Source organism: Phyllobates terribilis, unplaced genomic scaffold, assembly GCF_046119375.1.
Source record: "Phyllobates terribilis strain yellow unplaced genomic scaffold, ASM4611937v1 Scaffold_7__3_contigs__length_470593459, whole genome shotgun sequence".
Lineage (NCBI taxonomy): Eukaryota > Metazoa > Chordata > Amphibia > Anura > Dendrobatidae > Phyllobates > Phyllobates terribilis.
The window spans coordinates 451,427,894-451,446,291 of NW_027362767.1; the positions used below are offsets into that span (position 1 = coordinate 451,427,894).

The 18,398-nt window shown below is 49.0% G+C and overlaps 1 protein-coding gene across 2 annotated transcripts in view; it reads left to right on the plus strand.

Moving 5' to 3' along the window:
* ZDHHC9 (zDHHC palmitoyltransferase 9) overlaps positions 1-18,398 on the plus strand; it is a 55,267-nt gene that overhangs the window by 32,213 nt on the left and 4,656 nt on the right. For both annotated transcript variants that reach the window (XM_073642183.1, XM_073642184.1), the window contains exons 4-9: positions 8,782-8,940; positions 9,129-9,266; positions 9,896-9,942; positions 12,018-12,122; positions 13,249-13,352; positions 13,723-13,822. In XM_073642183.1, coding sequence (XP_073498284.1) covers positions 8,782-8,940; positions 9,129-9,266; positions 9,896-9,942; positions 12,018-12,122; positions 13,249-13,352; positions 13,723-13,822 — 653 coding nt within the window. The remainder of the gene's footprint in view (positions 1-8,781; positions 8,941-9,128; positions 9,267-9,895; positions 9,943-12,017; positions 12,123-13,248; positions 13,353-13,722; positions 13,823-18,398) is intronic.

Here is an 18,398-nt window from a genome sequence, read left to right on the forward strand (position 1 = left end):
TATCTTCAGGATGTGTCCGGTATTGCAACTCTGCAGCACAGAGAGGCAGAGTCATGTATAACATCTGGAGCCTCTGTGACCACGCCAGTAAATGTAGCTACATGGATCCATTCTGGTCACATGTGACATTAGGGTAGCGATGACATCTCCAAAAAATTCATGTCGAACAATGGAAAAGTAACGTTTAAAGGTTTTTTTCCAGGACTTTAATGTGTTTTTACCATAAACCGAACTTCTTAAAGTGCTAAATCCGCTGCTACTCTGGTGGTCCTGAGTGATTAACGTGTCATATATGCACATGTGACCTCTGCCGCCAATCACTGGTCAAAAAAAAAACCCACCTCTAACACGAATTGTGTGAATATGACCTATAGGTTACTGCCAACATCTTAAGATACCCCCTATCAACATGACGTACTGATCACTAAGGGTCTGACCATCGGGACCCCATCTGCAAAATGCATTATCAGGAAATCACAGATAATCAAGGTTGGGGCAACTTTATCGAAATTGTGTGGAGGATTCTCTTGTTATATTTTTTTTTTATTATTAATGGTCTTCTCTTAAAGGGATTTTCCACGCTACTTTGTCTCCTTTCCTTCTCTTCCGGCATGGTAGGGGCCTGATGGCTGAAGCCAATCAGTCGCCACAGAAGTGACAGGTTGGTTGCTGCTCTGGCCACTGATTGCCTGCAGCGGTCACTCACCGACGATCAAGACCTCTTTTCAGGTCACATCTTTTGCAGGCCCCTAATTGTGAGTGTGAGCGCTCCGACTCTGTCTAAGGCCTCCTTCACACGTCCTGGTGATTTCTGTACAGGAAAAACCAGTCCCGGTGAGATCCGTATGTCCGTGTGCCATCCGTGTTTTGTCCAGGGCACAAAACGGATACTATATAAACCATTTATTTTTAAAGTTTAATTGCAAGAAACTTAACAACACAAAATTTGTAGGAGGGAGAACAGATGAGATCTGCCGCGGCGGCGCCCCTGCTGCCTGCCGTGCCGCGGCGGCGCCCCTGCTGCCTGCCGTGCCGCGGCGGCGCCCCTGCTGCCTGCCGTGCCGCGGAGGCACAGTCATGCACGTCTTTCCTGAACCACAGCCTTGGAATAGCCGATCGATCCCAGATCAGTGGGGTCTGATCTCTGCACCTTCTTCAACCTGCTGTATGAGGGCCTCTGGCACTCGTCTAAACACAGCAACCTCTTCAACCTTCACATTGCTCCAAAACAGCTGATCTTCAGGAGCAAAGAGTCGGACCGCCGTGATAATCAGAGGATTGATCATCCATATTATGATCCCGCAAACCTTTCGGCTGAGTCCGCCTATCCAGTATTCATCCGTCTGAAACTAATCCCACTTTTCTTATCTACTGCATCTGTTTCAAACGGATGAAAAAACTGATACATTGTAATACTGATCCGTCCACATTGTCTTCAATGACTTAACGAAGGATCCAGCCACCGCCGGTATTCAGAGCCGGACAGAAGTGTTGTGCGGACGCAGATTGTCCATTGTATCAGTTTTTCATCCTGTTTTTTTTTGTATTCACGGATGATTCACGGATGATTTCTGGATTTGTGGACTCTGTTTTCAGGATCCCAATATTGCTGATAAATCCTCTGATTAGTGGTGGTCCAAGTCTTCACACCCAATAATTAGGAGTTTGCGGGGGCAATGATGCTCGGCAGTCCGCCTTCTTGGTGGGACGACATCCAGCCGTACGGTGCAGTAGTTCTCACTGTTCTGAGACCTCGCACGTCCCCGGCTCCTCAGGTTGTTGCTGCCATTCGCCCCCGTTTTGTTTGGCCCCCGGTGCCGCCCGCTTATCACCCTCTGGTAGTAACACGTCTGCGATGATTTAATCCTCTTCACTCCGCGGTCCCGAAGCTGAGAATAATAGGAGCGTAGCATTGTGAAGGCGCTGTCTGTGTAGTCAGCATGAGAGACGGGAACCAGATCAGCCGGACGGCGCACTGACTGATTATTAGACTGGTTAATTTACCTGGTGACGTCAGTATCTGGGCACTTCACGCCTGGTACATTGGTGTTTGATACGTCAGAGGGAGGTGGAGGACGCCATCGATTCTCACTGTGCCCCACCGGGTCAGGAGGGGCTTTGCTGATCATGATTGGTTTTGTAGATCTTGTGTTTTTGCCTGGAGCGCCCCTTTCAGGCTGCTGAGTATATTACTACCTGTAATGTCACACTTGTCACCACTCACACGACATTAGTGGGATGATTCACAATGCCATTAGGAGAATATGAAATGCCTCGGTTTTCGGGGTGAAGTCATCCTCGTGTTCTGGAAATCTGATGACCGATGCAGCGGTGACGTCATGCTGAACGGGAACAAATGGTGAATGTTTTGCTCGAACAGATGATGGATACCTGTCGTGTGTGTACGGTGCAGAAGACAAGGAAGATGCCGACGTGTCCCCTCCGATCCTCCCACACCAGCACAATAGGAACAATTGTTGTTTGCAGATCAGACGGTGGCTCAGTGGTTAGCACTGTACGGTGGATCAGTGGTTAAACATAGAAATGTAGAAAGGTAGAGTTGTAAGGCACCTTCGGGGTCCTCGTGTCCAACCCCCGACTCTATCGTGTGCTTGAGAGAAGCTGCAGCCTATGGTCGCCCTGAGTAACGGTTCCCCTAAAATTCCAGCAAATTCATGTAACTGGTCTCGCCCCTATCTGAACTTGGGCGGCGTGAGTGTAACACTTCTCTTAATACATCCCAGAACTGTGTTTGCCTTTTTTGCTGCTGCATCACACTGTTGACCAGGGGTCCTCAAACTTTTTAAACAGGGGGCCAGTTCACGGTCCCTCAGACCATTGGAGGGCCGGAATATAGTTTTTTTTAAAAAAAAAAAACTATGAACAAATTCCTATGCACCCTGCTCATATCTTATTTTGTAGTAAAAAAAAAAAAACAATACAGGAACAAATACAATATTTAAAATGAAGAACAAGTAAAGTTAAATCAACCGGTATTTCAATAGGTAGGTAACTGTACCCAATAGGCAGCATCGGTCCCCAATAGCCAGGTAAATGTCCCCAATAGCCAGGTAAATATCCCCAATAGGCAGCATAGGTCCTCAATAGGCAGGTAAATGTTCCCAATAGGCAGGCTGTTTCCCCCTTATAATGCCATATGCAGGCTGTTCCTTTCTCACACCATATAATGCCCCATGCAAGATATCACTCCCCTGTCTTTATAATGCCCCATGCAGGATGTCACCTCCCACCCATATAATGCCCCATGCAGGATGTCACCTCCCCCCCCATATAATGCCCCATGCAGGATGACACCTCCCCCCCCATATAATGCCCCATGCAGGATGACACCCCTCCCCCCATATAATGCCCCATGCAGGATGTCACCTCCCCCCCCATATAATGCCCCATGCAGGATGACACCTCCCCCCCCATATAATGCCCCATGCAGGATGACACCTCCCCCCCCATATAATGCCCCATGCAGGATGTCACCTCCCACCCATATAATGCCCCATGCAGGATGTCACCTCCCCCCATATAATGCCCCATGCAGGATGTCACCTCCCACCCATATAATGCCCCATGCAGGATGTCACCTCCCCCCCCATATAATGCCCCATGCAGGATGTCACCTCCCCCCCCATATAATGCCCCATGCAGGATGTCACCTCCCCCCCCATATAATGCCCCATGCAGGATGTCACCTCCCCCCCCATATAATGCCCCATGCAGGATGTCACCTCCCCCCCCATATAATGCCCCATGCAGGATGTCACATCTCCCCCCATATAATGCCCCATGCAGGATGTCACATCCCCCCTATATAATGCCCCATGCAGGATGTCACATCTCCCCCCATATAATGCCCCATGCAGGATGTCACCTCCCCCCCCATATAATGCCCCATGCCTCCATACATTAAAAAAAAAAATCCAATATTCCCCTCACCTCTCACTTGCTGCCGCTGCTCTGGTCTGGACTCCAGCGTCGCGGCGGCGTTGTCCCACTCTGCGCTTCCTGTGACGGCACTCGGGAGGGCGCGGTGTAAAGACGTCACCGCGCCCTATGACCTGAGACGTTGCAGGAAGCGCAGAGCAGGAAGACAGCGGATCTGCAGAGGCACGGGGAGAGGTAAGTATCCGCCTGCCGGGGCCCTGAGCAAGCGGGGGGAAGGGCGGGCAATGGCACCGCTCTCCTCCGCCCATAGCCCGGCGGGCCAGATAGAAGTCCTCCGCGGGCCACAGTTTGAGGACCCCTGCTGTTGACTCATGTTCAGTCTATGATCTATTAGTATACCTAAGTCTTTTTCACATGTACTGTTGCTTAGCTCTATTCCTCCCATTCTGTATATGCTTTTTTCATTTTTATTGCCCAGATGTAGTACTTTGCATTTTTCCCTGTTAAAAACCATTCTGTTGGTTGCTGCCCACTGCTCCAGTTTATTTAGGTCTTTTTGAATCCTCTCTCTCTCTTCTCTAGTATTAGCTATCCCTCCTAGCTTTGTGTCATCAGCAAATTTAATCAGTTTACCCTCAATTCCTTCATCTAAATCATTGATAAAGATGTTGAATGTCAAGAACTCCACAGGGACGACACCAGGGAGATCACACAATATTTCACCGTGCCGTCACTCTGTCAGGATTTCGTCCGGAATCGCGAGCGCACGATCCCGACTACTCACTCCTTGGGCATCGGCGAGCACGCAGAAAGCATATGGCGTCACCCCTCCGAATTCCAGCTCCAGGAATATGTGTGTACGCTTATAATTCTTATTCCCCCCTGGCAATGAGTGCTCCTGTCTTCTCCATGGGTTCTCTTATACCTAATGGGAGATCTGCCCACACGCCCCTTGTGGTGACATCATGTGGGCCGGTCTCCAGCCTGTACATTTTTATTAAAAACGCTAACTTCTGCAATGACTTATCGCTCATTGATCGCAGAAGCTTGCAAACGACGCCATTTTTTCCGGTCTGATTTTACCTTCATTTAGAGACCACGCATGACGTATTTGCGGTGACCTTTCTTTCTGGTGCTTTTGTGCTACGGCTCTACGCAGGGATTTGCAGTGACAGGGAAATATGCATATTGCTCCTTGGCTGATTCTGCCACTAAAAATATTGGTCCCGCTATTATCGGAGTTATGGCACTTACAATATTCCATATTGGGGTCGGCGTGTCTATGGATTTTTTCTTTTGAAGCTCGGGAAGCCGCCATCAACAGTTACACGTAAATTTTTTACAAGCCTGCGTCTAATTACCCCCTGGGTCTGCCAGGGACAAGATGTTCGCATTTTAAGTAGTTTGGTGCCACCTCTTGACTGCCAGCGTTTGTTTAAGGCCTTTCTCATGACTGTGTTAATTGGGGCTTTGTGCTGAGATTTTTATGGAGACACTTCTTGCACTGACAAGTGGTGAGGGGGGCTTCAGGGGGGAGAAATGGTTAATTTTTCCTGACATTAATATCTCCCTGACCTTAAACAACACAGGGATCAGGACAGAGCCTTGTTGTACCCCACTTGAGACATTCTTCCAACTGGACCACTCTTTGGACTCTTCCAAATGGACCACCATTTATGACCACTCGTTGGGTCCGATCACTAAGCCAGTTATGAATCCACCTAACAGTTGCCTTGTCCATTGGTTGCAAATGTACAGTGGCTCAGTGGTTGGCACTGTACGGTGGCTCAGTGGTTGGCACTGTACGGTGGCTCAGTGGTTGGCACTGTACGGTGGCTCAGTGGTTGGCACTGTACGGTGGCTCAGTGGTTGGCACTGTACGGTGGCTCAGTGGTTGGCACTGTACGGTGGCTCAGTGGTTGGCACTGTACGGTGGCTCAGTGGTTGGCACTGTATGGTACCTCAGTGGTTGGCACTGTATGGTGGCTCAGTGGTTGGCACTGTATGGTGGCTCAGTGGTTGGCACTGTACGGTGGCTCAGTGGTTGGCACTGTACGGTGGCTCAGTGGTTGGCACTGTATGGTGGCTCAGTGGTTGGCACTGTACGGTGGCTCAGTGGTTGGCACTGTACGGTGGCTCAGTGGTTGGCACTGTACGGTGGCTCAGTGGTTGGCACTGTATGGTACCTCAGTGGTTGGCACTGTATGGTACCTCAGTGGTTGGCACTGTATGGTACCTCAGTGGTTGGCACTGTATGGTGGCTCAGTGGTTGGCACTGTATGGTACCTCAGTGGTTGGCACTGTATGGTGGCTCAGTGGTTGGCACTGTATGGTGGCTCAGTGGTTGGCACTGTACGGTGGCTCAGTGGTTGGCACTGTACGGTGGCTCAGTGGTTGGCACTGTACGGTGGCTCAGTGGTTGGCACTGTACGGTGGCTCAGTGGTTGGCACTGTACGGTGGCTCAGTGGTTGGCACTGTACGGTGGCTCAGTGGTTGGCACTGTACGGTGGCTCAGTGGTTAGCACTGTTGCTTTGCTCACTGGGGTCCTGGATTCAAATCCCTCCAAGGACAAAATCTGCAAGGAGTTTGTATCTTCTCCCCGTGGGTTTCCTCCGGGTTCTCCGGTTTCCTCCCACACTCCAAAGACTGATAGGGAATGTAGATTGTGAGCTCCGATGGGGACAGTGATGATGATATCTGTACAGCGCTGCGGAATTAATAGTGTTTAAGAGAAGAAAAGAACTTTCTATTTGCCGCAGTCCTGATCTTGTCGGTTCCAGATGCAAAGTTCAGATTATTTTATGATCCGTCAATCAGGTGATGAATGTCTGGAGGGTCCCGGCCTCGTGTGACTCCGCTGTTTTCTGTCTAAGGCCACGGCCCCACTATCAGTATTTGGTCAGTATTGGAAGGTAAAACCAGGAGTGGGTGATAAATGCAGAATTGGTGACTTGTTTCTTTTATTCCTTTTCTCTGATTGTTCCTCACCTGGTTTTGGCTCCCACTCCTGAGAAAAATACTGACCGAATACTGACCAAATACTGATAGTGGGGCCGTGGACTTAGATGAAATTTCTGATTTATGGAGCTCGCCTATCAGTGTCTTGGTGCACACGGTGACGTCATCGGCGTTCTCCTCCTATGGGAGCCATAACAATACAAGAGATGCACAGCAGATGATGCCAAAAAAAGAGGGAATAGAAGCTTTCCATGTATCGGTAAAGTGCAGAATATCAGACCTCAGGAGCAGTATATCACTACTGGATCCCAAATATGCAGGCAGCCACCCTCATCTGACATGTGTTTCGCATTTACTGCTTCATCTGGGGCATCAAATCGCAGACATTGTTTTGTCCATACAATCTTTTCCCCATGCAGGTAACTTGTATTCCTGCTGGTTTACGATCATATATTTTATATTGTTTAATACCATCATGGTTTTATTGCATTATGTCTCGCTCCACTCTCTTTCCTTTTGGGGTCTTCTCTACATTCGGTGCTAGTGAAGGATTTGCTCCCATGTATTCGGTTATTATTGTGTGCACAGATATTGATTGTCCGGCAGCTTCTAGAATATAGCAGCACCTCTGACTTGGTTTTTAATTATCTTGTCACTGTTCCAAAGTTTCCAATATGATCCCTGGAACATTAATAATAATTAATATTATTATTGCGCCATTTATTCCATGGTGCTTTACACGTGATAGGGTTATACATAGCCGACTACAAGGAGGAGCGAGGATCCTGCCCGCGAGGGCTCACAGTCTACAAGGAACATTTTTATTTTCCTTACAAATTGAAGTTGTGACTTGTCGGCCGTTCCACAGTGACTTCGGGGGGACGTGTTACTGCAGCTGCTGCCTTAGTTCAGTGGTTTTCCTGCGGCTGATCCAGGTCATCCGGAATGAAGGTTTGATATTGTTTAATTTGGTAACAGTGCCACCTGCTGGATAAAAGTAGGCAGTGCAGGAATTGAACTCAGATTCTTTAGAACAGGATTTCTCGAGCTTTTCTACCAAGGTGCCTGGACCTCGACATCCGCAGTGGAAATCAATGGTACAATAACAGAACAAATAGTCAATTGTTACTAAATCAGAGATTTCTTCAGCTTAGGATGGACTCTGCTGGGGCAGAATTTGGAGATCCCCTTTAACTAATAGACAGGTTCTGGTTGGCAGTGCCTGTAGAAAGTTATTACAACTCTTTACTGTCCATGTATGTGGTAATCCGGCATGTATGGACGCAGGAAGCATGCACGTAGGTGAGGGGTGAGCGTGCATGTATAAATGCAGGGAGTTTGCACGTAGGTGAGGGGTGAGCGTGCACGTATAAATGCAGGGAGCGTGCACGTAGGTGAGGGGGTGAGCGTGCACGTAGGTGAGGGGTGAGCGTGTATGTATAAATGCAGGGAGTTTGCACGTAGGTGAGGGGTGAGCGTGCACGTATAAATGCAGGGAGCGTGCACGTAGGTGAGGGGGTGAGCGTGCACGTAGGTGAGGGGTGAGCGTGTATGTATAAATGCAGGGAGCGTGCATGTATGTGAGGGGTGAGCGTGCACGTAGGTGAGGGGTGAGTGTGCATATATAAATGCAGGGAGCGTGCACGTAGGTGAGGGGTGAGCGTGCATGTATAAATGCAGGGAGCGTGCACGTAGGTGAGGGGTGAGCGTGCACGTAGGTGAGGGGTGAGCGTGCATGTATAAATGCAGGGAGCGTGCACGTAGGTGAGGGGTGAGCGTGCACGTAGGTGAGGGGTGAGCGTGCACGTGTGGTGTGGACAGTGTCAGTGAGAGCTTCCATGTCTGTGCTGAGCAGTAAATCCATGAACACCGTTAGTGAGTGGAGATAACCCTTATAATTTGGGATCTTTTTGTCTTTCAGAGGCAGCGAATGGGAGCGTTCCTCAGGGGCAGCGGCCGCCCCCCCGCATCAGGAACGTCCAGATCAACAATCAGATCGTGAAGCTGAAATACTGCTACACCTGCAAAATCTTCCGTCCTCCCCGCGCCTCTCACTGCAGCATCTGCGATAACTGTGTGGGTGAGTGGCTGACGCCGCATGTGGGGGGATACATTGCAGTGGGGGGGGGGGTACATTATATATCACTGACTTGTGAGCCCTGGATGTCACTGCCAGCATCAGCTGTGGAACTACAACTCCCAGCATGTCCCCGCAGCGAGCCTTAGGAATAAGGGGAGCTCACGGCCGGATTGTGTCTCCTTTTCCAGAGCGCTTCGACCACCACTGCCCGTGGGTGGGGAACTGTGTGGGGAAGAGGAATTATCGCTACTTCTACCTCTTCATCCTCTCCTTGTCTCTGCTCACAATCTACATCTTCACCTTCAACATCGTCTACGTGGCGCTGAGTGAGTCCCCGCTGCTCTGCCTCTATAGAAATCACCAGGAAGATCATGTCATGTATCACACTCAGGATTAGATACAGTTGAGTAGACTGTATCATACAGTATGAGATTAGATACAACAGCTCATCATACAGTAACATACGTGGGATTAGATACACGGCTCAGCAGACAGTATCACACAGGATAGGATTAGATACACAGCTCAGCAGACAGTATCACACAGGAGAGGATTAGATACACGGCTCAGCAGACAGTATCACACAGGAGAGGATTAGATACATGGCTCAGCAGACAGTATCACACAGGATAGGATTAGATACACGGCTCAGCAGACAGTATCACACAGGATAGGATTAGATACACGGCTCAGCAGACAGTATCACACAGGATAGGATTAGATACACAGCTCAGCAGACAGTATCACACAGGATGGGATTAGATACACGGCTCAGCAGACGGTATCACACAGGATAGGATTAGATACACGGCTCAGCAGACAGTATCACACAGGATAGGATTAGATACACGGCATTACCTTGTGTCTTCTTCTCCTGGTTGGTTTTGCCCTCGATTTGCTTTGTCGCCTTTGAACAAGTTTTTTTTTTTTCTAACTTTTTCACTTTTTATTTAAGATTCTTTAAAAATTGGCTTCCTGAACGCTCTGAAAGAAAGTCCGGGGACATATCCTTCCCGAGATCGGGGTGCGGCTCCGCGCCATTGATCAGATGCAGGGAGCTGGAGCTCAGACGTGGGTTTATAGTATAGGGAGATTTCTACATTTACATGAAGACCCCTATAAATAACTTTCCACTGTACAATAATCATCTGTCCTCAGGATGGGTGATGAGCGTCTGAGACCCCACTGATCACCAAAGTGGGGCTTCTGACCGCAGTGACTGAACGCTGGGATAATGACTGGCGGGGACCAGCGCTGGATACAGGGATAATGACTGGCGGGGACCAGGGCTGGATACAGGGATAATGACTGGCGGGGACCAGGGCTGGATACAGGGATAATGACTGGCGGGGACCAGCGCTGGATACAGGGATAATGACTGGCGGGGACCAGCGCTGGATACAGGGATAATGACTGGCGGGGACCAGCGCTGGATACAGGGATAATGACTGGCGGGGACCAGGGCTGGATACAGGGATAATGACTGGCGGGGACCAGCGCTGGATACAGGGATAATGACTGGCGGGGACCAGCGCTGGATACAGGGATAATGACTGGCGGGGACCAGCGCTGGATACAGGGATAATGACTGGCGGGGACCAGGGCTGGATACAGGGATAATGACTGGCGGGGACCAGGGCTGGATACAGGGATAATGACTGGCGGGGACCAGCGCTGGATACAGGGATAATGACTGGCGGGGACCAGGGCTGGATACAGGGATAATGACTGGCGGTGACCAGCGCTGGATACAGGGATAATGACTGGCGGGGACCAGCGCTGGATACAGGGATAATGACTGGCGGGGACCAGGGCTGGATACAGGGATAATGACTGGCGGGGACCAGGGCTGGATACAGGGATAATGACTGGCGGGGACCAGCGCTGGATACAGGGATAATGACTGGCGGGGACCAGCGCTGGATACAGGGATAATGACTGGCGGGGACCAGCGCTGGATACAGGGATAATGACTGGCGGGGACCAGCGCTGGATACAGGGATAATGACTGGCGGGGACCAGGGCTGGATACAGGGATAATGACTGGCGGGGACCAGGGCTGGACACAGGGATAATGACTGGCGGGGACCAGCGGTGGATACAGGGATAATGACTGGCGGGGACCAGCGCTGGATACAGGGATAATGACTGGCGGGGACCAGCGCTGGATACAGGGATAATGACTGGCGGGGACCAGTGCTGGATACAGGGATAATGACTGGCGGGGACCAGGGCTGGATACAGGGATAATGACTGATGGGGACCAGGGCTGGATACAGGGATAATGACTGGCGGGGACCAGGGCTGGATACAGGGATAATGACTGGCGGGGACCAGCGGTGGATACAGGGATAATGACTGGCGGGGACCAGCGCTGGATACAGGGATAATGACTGGCGGGGACCAGCGCTGGATACAGGGATAATGACTGGCGGGGACCAGCGCTGGATACAGGGATAATGACTGGCGGGGACCAGGGCTGGATACAGGGATAATGACTGGCGGGGACCAGCGGTGGATACAGGGATAATGACTGGCGGGGACCAGGGCTGGATACAGGGATAATGACTGGCGGGGACCAGCGGTGGATGAGTGATAATGGGACTTGTGTCCGATCTCCAGCTTCTTCTAGATTCTGTTTGATCCCTCTGGTATGTTTTAGATGATTCCTTTATCCCGTCTTGTGCATTTGTGGTACGTCCCCAGGATACCCCATGAATGTGTGATAGACGCTGAGACACCATGAAGAGAGGAGCGGTGCGACGCATGTGCGGTTCTGTTGATTTTTCTTTCTGTGTGGTCGCCGCCCCGCTCCATTGATGCTCAGCTGCCCCCATTAATATACAGACGCGGGTTCCATCTGATAACATGTTTGTGATGGGACATAAAGCTGCGTCCGATCCAGGAATGACCTCTCCTCCGTGGAGGGATAGATGGCGCTCTGCTCCTCGGCCGGTGCCCTATGCGCGCGGTGACGACCCCGCTGCTCTGGGATTCACTGCTCTTCTCACACAGCTGAGGGTTTGTTACATTGATTATGGGCAGTAATTCTGTATCCAGTCCTTAACTCTTCGTGCACTGTGCTGGAAGTCTTCATCTGCTTCTTCACCCTGTGGTCCGTGGTGGGATTAACCGGATTCCACACGTTCCTGGTCTCTCTGAACCAGACGACCAATGAGGATGTGAGTATGAGCAGCTTCCACTGTTTCCTTTCATTGTTACATTTGTCTCTATTTATTTATATTGATCTCAATAGTTGTCGTTAACCCCTGCTGTCCTGGGTAATGTGCCTCGCTCTGACTCAGTCTCTTTCTGCGACTTTTCCTTCTTTATTGTATCTAATATCTTGTTACATCAGAATAAATATTCCGCAATCTTCTCTGTAAAGTCAGAAGTTGCACCGAGAAAGCCGACACTGTCGTGTGTCGAGATGAGCGGGGGATGGTGCTGTAATCTAGAAATCGCTGTGACCGAGGGTCTCGCACATGGAGGGTCCACCCATCGTCCATTATATCATCCTGATTAGACATTTGGATAATATTGATCCTTTGCTGATATCAGATGATTAATGAGTCACTATTCCCCCAAAAAAATCAAGTTGCCCTCTTTCCCATAACTTGCTGATTTCTGGGTGTCTGACCACTGGGACCCCCCAATGAACCCCAGATTGATGCTCTGCAGCCCCGTCCTGAATAAAGCAGAGATGCACATGCTCGGCCTCCGCTCCATTCATTGTCTACAGGACTGCTGGAAAAAGCTGAGCTCTGAACTTGGCAGTGCTATAGACAATGACAAAAGCAGAGAGAGACCAGGAATACGCCTACTCGCTTCAGGACGGCGCTGCAGAGCCAAGATCTCCGGGATTCAGAGCCCCAATTACAGGATTGCTGGAGGATCCCAGCGGTCGGACCCCCAGTAATCCGCAAGTTATATCCTATTTCCTGGATAAAGTATAACTTTAAGGTGTTGAGAACGACTCTTTAAGCTCAGGGATGCCCTGGAGAAGGGCTCTAGGCTCCGCCCTGTACATTTTCTAGTGGTTGTGTCTGGTATTGCAGCTCTGTCCCATTCACAGGAGCAGGTCACAGCCACAACCTGAATCCGGCATCGTGTGTGGTCAAGACCCATTTAATCTCTGATTTGATGGGGGGGCGCGAGAGTCAGACCCCCCCCCCCCCAGCAATCTGATACTGATCAAATCCTATAGAAAGCCCCATTCTGTAAGAGACCATTTTCGTTGTAAATAATAATCTAAATGAGAGAAAAAAAAATGTATATACACAATTTTTTTATTTTTTTTCTACGTAGATTAAAGGATCCTGGACTGGTAAAAACCGTGTCCAAAACCCGTACAGCCACGGGAACCTAATGAAGAACTGCTGTGAGGTGCTGTGTGGTCCGGTGCAGCCAAGGTACCGCGCCCAATCCCTACAATGAAGGGACATTTGTATTGTTACCATTTGTAAGAAATGTGTCGTAGAGTTTCTGAGACGTGAGCTGCAGGCGGTCAGCGGCCGCTATAGGCTGCAGACAATCAGCGGCCGCTATAGGCTGCAGACAATCAGCGGCCGCTATAGGCTGCTGCACTCACTCCTTCCAGCCTCTATCACCCGCTGATTGCCCGGATAAGGGTCGTGTGAGCGCCGGCGGGCAAATACTGACAAATACTGAAGATGGAAAGTCCGAGGTCTGATGGGGAAAGTGTTATATCTGCACGATCATTCCTGTAACTGCAAAGCCTGCAGACCGGATCTCCATACATTAATGCTCTGTCCTCTGCAGTGTGCTGGACAGACGAGGGATCCTCCAGGATCCGCTGATCCTCCCGGGACAATCAGAGCAAGAAAACAGCAGCAGCAGCAGCAACGCGCAGCGAGATCCCGTAAGTACAAACGCCACCGGTAATTTATCGTAGGTTCACTTCACCTGTGAGAGACAATCTAACATGGGTATCTCCTGTATATAATTATATATGTACAGCTGGTATAACCTGGGTATCTCCTGTATATAATTATATATGTACAGCTGGTATAACCTGGGTATCTCCTGTATATAATTATATATGTACAGCTGGTATAACCTGGGCATCTCCTGTGTATAATTATATATGTACAGCCGGTATAACCTGGGCATCTCCTGTATATTATATATGTACAGCCGGTATAACCTGGATATCTCCTGTATATAATTATATATGTACAGTCTATATAACCTGGGTATCTCCTGTATATAATTATATATGTACAGCTGGTATAACCCGGGCATCCTCTGTATATAATTATATATGTACAGCTGGTATAACCTGAATATCTCCTGTGTATAATTATATATGTACAGCTGGTATAACCTGAATATCTCCTGTATATTATATATGTACAGCTGGTATAACCTGAATATCTCCTGTGTATAATTATATATGTACAGCTGGTATAACCTGGGCATCTCCTGTGTATAATTATATATGTACAGCCGGTATAACCTGGGCATCTCCTGTGTATAATTATATATGTACAGCTGGTATAACCTGAATATCTCCTGTGTATAATTATATATGTACAGCTGGTATAACCTGGGCATCTCCTGTATATAATTATATATGTACAGCTGGTATAACCTGAATATCTCCTGTGTATAATTATATATGTACAGCTGGTATAACCTGAATATCTCCTGTGTATAATTATATATGTACAGCTGGTATAACCTGGGCATCTCCTGTATATAATTATATATGTACAGCTGGTATAACCTGAATATCTCCTGTGTATAATTATATATGTACAGCTGGTATAACCTGAATATCTCCTGTGTATAATTATATATGTACAGCTGGTATAACCTGGATATCTCCTGTATATTATATATGTACAGCTGGTATAACCTGAATATCTCCTGTGTATAATTATATATGTACAGCTGGTATAACCTGGGCATCTCCTGTGTATAATTATATATGTACAGCTGGTATAACCTGGGCATCTCCTGTATATTATATATGTACAGCCGGTATAACCTGGGCATCTCCTGTATATTATATATGTACAGCCGGTATAACCTGGATATCTCCTGTATATAATTATATATGTACAGTCTATATAACCTGGGTATCTCCTGTATATAATTATATATGTACAGCTGGTATAACCCGGGCATCTCCTGTATATAATTATATATGTACAGCTGGTATAACCTGGGCATCTCCTGTGTATAATTATATATGTACAGCCGGTATAACCTGGGCATCTCCTGTATATTATATATGTACAGCCGGTATAACCTGGATATCTCCTGTATATAATTATATATGTACAGTCTATATAACCTGGGTATCTCCTGTATATAATTATATATGTACAGCTGGTATAACCCGGGCATCCTCTGTATATAATTATATATGTACAGCTGGTATAACCTGGGTGTCTCCTGTATATATAGTTATATATGTACAGCTGGTATAACCTGGGCATCTCCTGTATATTATATATGTACAGCCGGTATAACCTGGGCATCTCCTGTGTATAATTATATATGTACAGCCGGTATAACCTGGGCATCTCCTGTATATTATATATGTACAGCCGGTATAACCTGGATATCTCCTGTATATAATTATATATGTACAGTCTATATAACCTGGGTATCTCCTGTATATAATTATATATGTACAGCTGGTATAACCCGGGCATCTCCTGTATATAATTATATATGTACAGCTGGTATAACCTGGGCGTCTCCTGTATATTATATATGTACAGCTGGTATAACCTGGGTATATTCTGTATATAATTATATATGTACAGCCGGTATAACCTGGGCATCTCCTGTATTTAATTATATATGTACAGCTGGTATAACCTGGGCATCTTCAGTATATAATTATATATGTACAGCTGGTATAATATGGGTATCTCCTGTATATAATTATATATGTACAGCTGGTATAACCTGGGCATCTCCTGTATATAATTATATATGGACAGCTGGTATAACCTGGGTATCGCCTGTATATAATTATACTAGATGGAGGCCCGATTCTAACGCATCGGGTATTCTAGAATAGGTATGCGGCCGACCGGGCACAATCAGCAGAGCGATATTTACATTTGGCGCCAAAATCGCTGATTGGTCGAGGCCGGCAACCACGACCAATCAGCAGAGCGGGGTTTAAATTTGCCGCCCATATCGATGATTGGTCGGGGCCGGCGGCCGCAACCAATCAGCGTCGTATTAGTGAGGACCGGGGAGCGGCGCTGCCAGTGCGGGTACTTCCGCTGCGAGCAGCTGGGAGATGAGCGGCTGCTCGCAGCTGAAGCGTCCTGACCGGCGGCGCCGCTCCTCAGTCCTCCATTCACACTTGCCGTCGGAAGATCATAGCGTTGTTTAAATTTGGCGCCAATCTCGCTGATTGGTCGCGGACTCCAGACGCGACCAATCAGCACAGCAGTGTTCAAATGTGGTGGCAAGATCGGTGATTGGTCGCGGGCGGAGAGCGCGACCAATCAGCGAATCGTATTGGTGAGGACCGGGGAGCGCCGCTGCGAGAAGCCGGGACATGAGCGACTGCTCGCAGCAGAAGTATCCCGACCCGCATCGCCGCTCCCCGGTCCTCCCTTGACACGCTAGCCGCTGATGTCCCCACAGTATCCGCATGGTGTTACAAAGGTCCGGACATTTGTGTTAAAAGTCACTTATTGGTCGCTGGCGCTGCCCGCGACCAATCACCGATTTGGGTGCCAAATATTAATATCGGCCGCGACCAATCACCGATTTTGGCGCCACATTTAAATAGCGTCCGCGACCAATCAGCACAGCGGTGTTTAAATGTGGAGCCAAGATCGATGATTGGTCGCGGCCGATATTTAAATTTGGCGCCCAAATCGGTGATTGGTTGCGGGCAGCGTCCGCAACCAATCAGCACAGTAGTGTTTAACTTTTGCGGCAAGATCAGTGATTGGTCGCAGGCCAAGACCGCGACCAATCACCGATTTGGGCGCAACATTTAAATAGCGGCCGTGACCAATCAGCACAGCGGTGTTTAAATGTGGCGCCAAGATCGGTGATTGGTCGCGGGCAGCGCCAGCAACCAATCAGCGATTTTTAACACAAATGTCCGGACCTTTGTAACACCATGCGGATACTGTGGGGACATCAGCGGCTAGGGTGTGAAGGGAGGACCGGGGAGCGGCGCTGCGGGTCAGGATACGTCTGCTGCGAGCGCCCGCTCATGTCCCGGGTTCTCGCAGCGGAAGTATCCGCACAGGCAGCGCCGCTGACATCCATGCGGCTAGGGTGTGAAGGGAGGACCGGGGAGCGGCGCTGACATCCAATTGGTCGCGGCCGCTATTTAAATGTGCCGCACAAATCGGTGATTGGTCGCGGTCTTGGCCCGCGACCAATCACTGATCTTGCCGCAAAAGTTAAACACTACTGTGCTGATTGTTCGCGGACGCTGCACGCGACCAATCACCGATTTGGGCGCCAAATTTAAATATCGGCCGCGACCAATCAGCACAGTAGTGTTTAACTTTTGCGGCAAGATCAGTGATTGGTCGCGGCCGATATTTAAATGTGTCGCCCAAATCGGTGATTGGTCGCGGACGCTGCCCGCGACCAATCAGCACAGCGGTGTTTAACTTTTGCGGTAAGATCAGTGATTGGTCGGGTCCGAAGACCGCGACCAATCATCAAATCGTCTTGGTGAGGACCGGGGAGCGGCGCTGCCTGTGCGAGTACTTCTGCTGCGAGAACCCGGGACATGAGCGGGCGCTCGCAGCAGAAGTATCCCGACCCGCAGCGCCGCTCCCCGGTCCTCCCTTCCGGCGGTCCTTCCGCTGCTACCGGCCAGGAGATGAGCGCCTCGCGCCGCTCATCTCCCGGCTGCATCGCCGCTGAGCTCCGTCCCACAGATGAGCCGCTAACGGCCGCCAACTTTTTTCAGAAATCCCGCGGCGCTGATTGGCCACTGCCGGACCAATGAGCAACACGGGATTTCCAGGACAGACAGACAGACGGGATAAGATGATTATATAGATATGTACAGCCGCTATAACCTGGGCGTCTCCTGTATATAATTATATATGTACAGCTGGTATAACCTGGGTATCTCTTGTATATAATTATATATGTACAGCTGCTATAACCTGGGTATCTCTTGTATATAATTATATATGTACAGCTGGTATAACCTGGGCCTCTCCTGTATATAATTATATATGTACAGCTGGTTATAACCTGGGCGTCTCCTGTATATAATTATATATGTACAGCTGGTGTAACCTGGGCATCTCCTGTATATAATTATACATGTACAGCTGGTGTAACCTGGGCGTCTCCTGTATATAATTATATATGTACAGCTGGTGTAACCTGGGCGTCTCCTGTATATAATTATATATGTACAGCTGGTATAACCTGGGCGTCTCCTGTATATAATTATACATGTACAGCTGGTATAACCT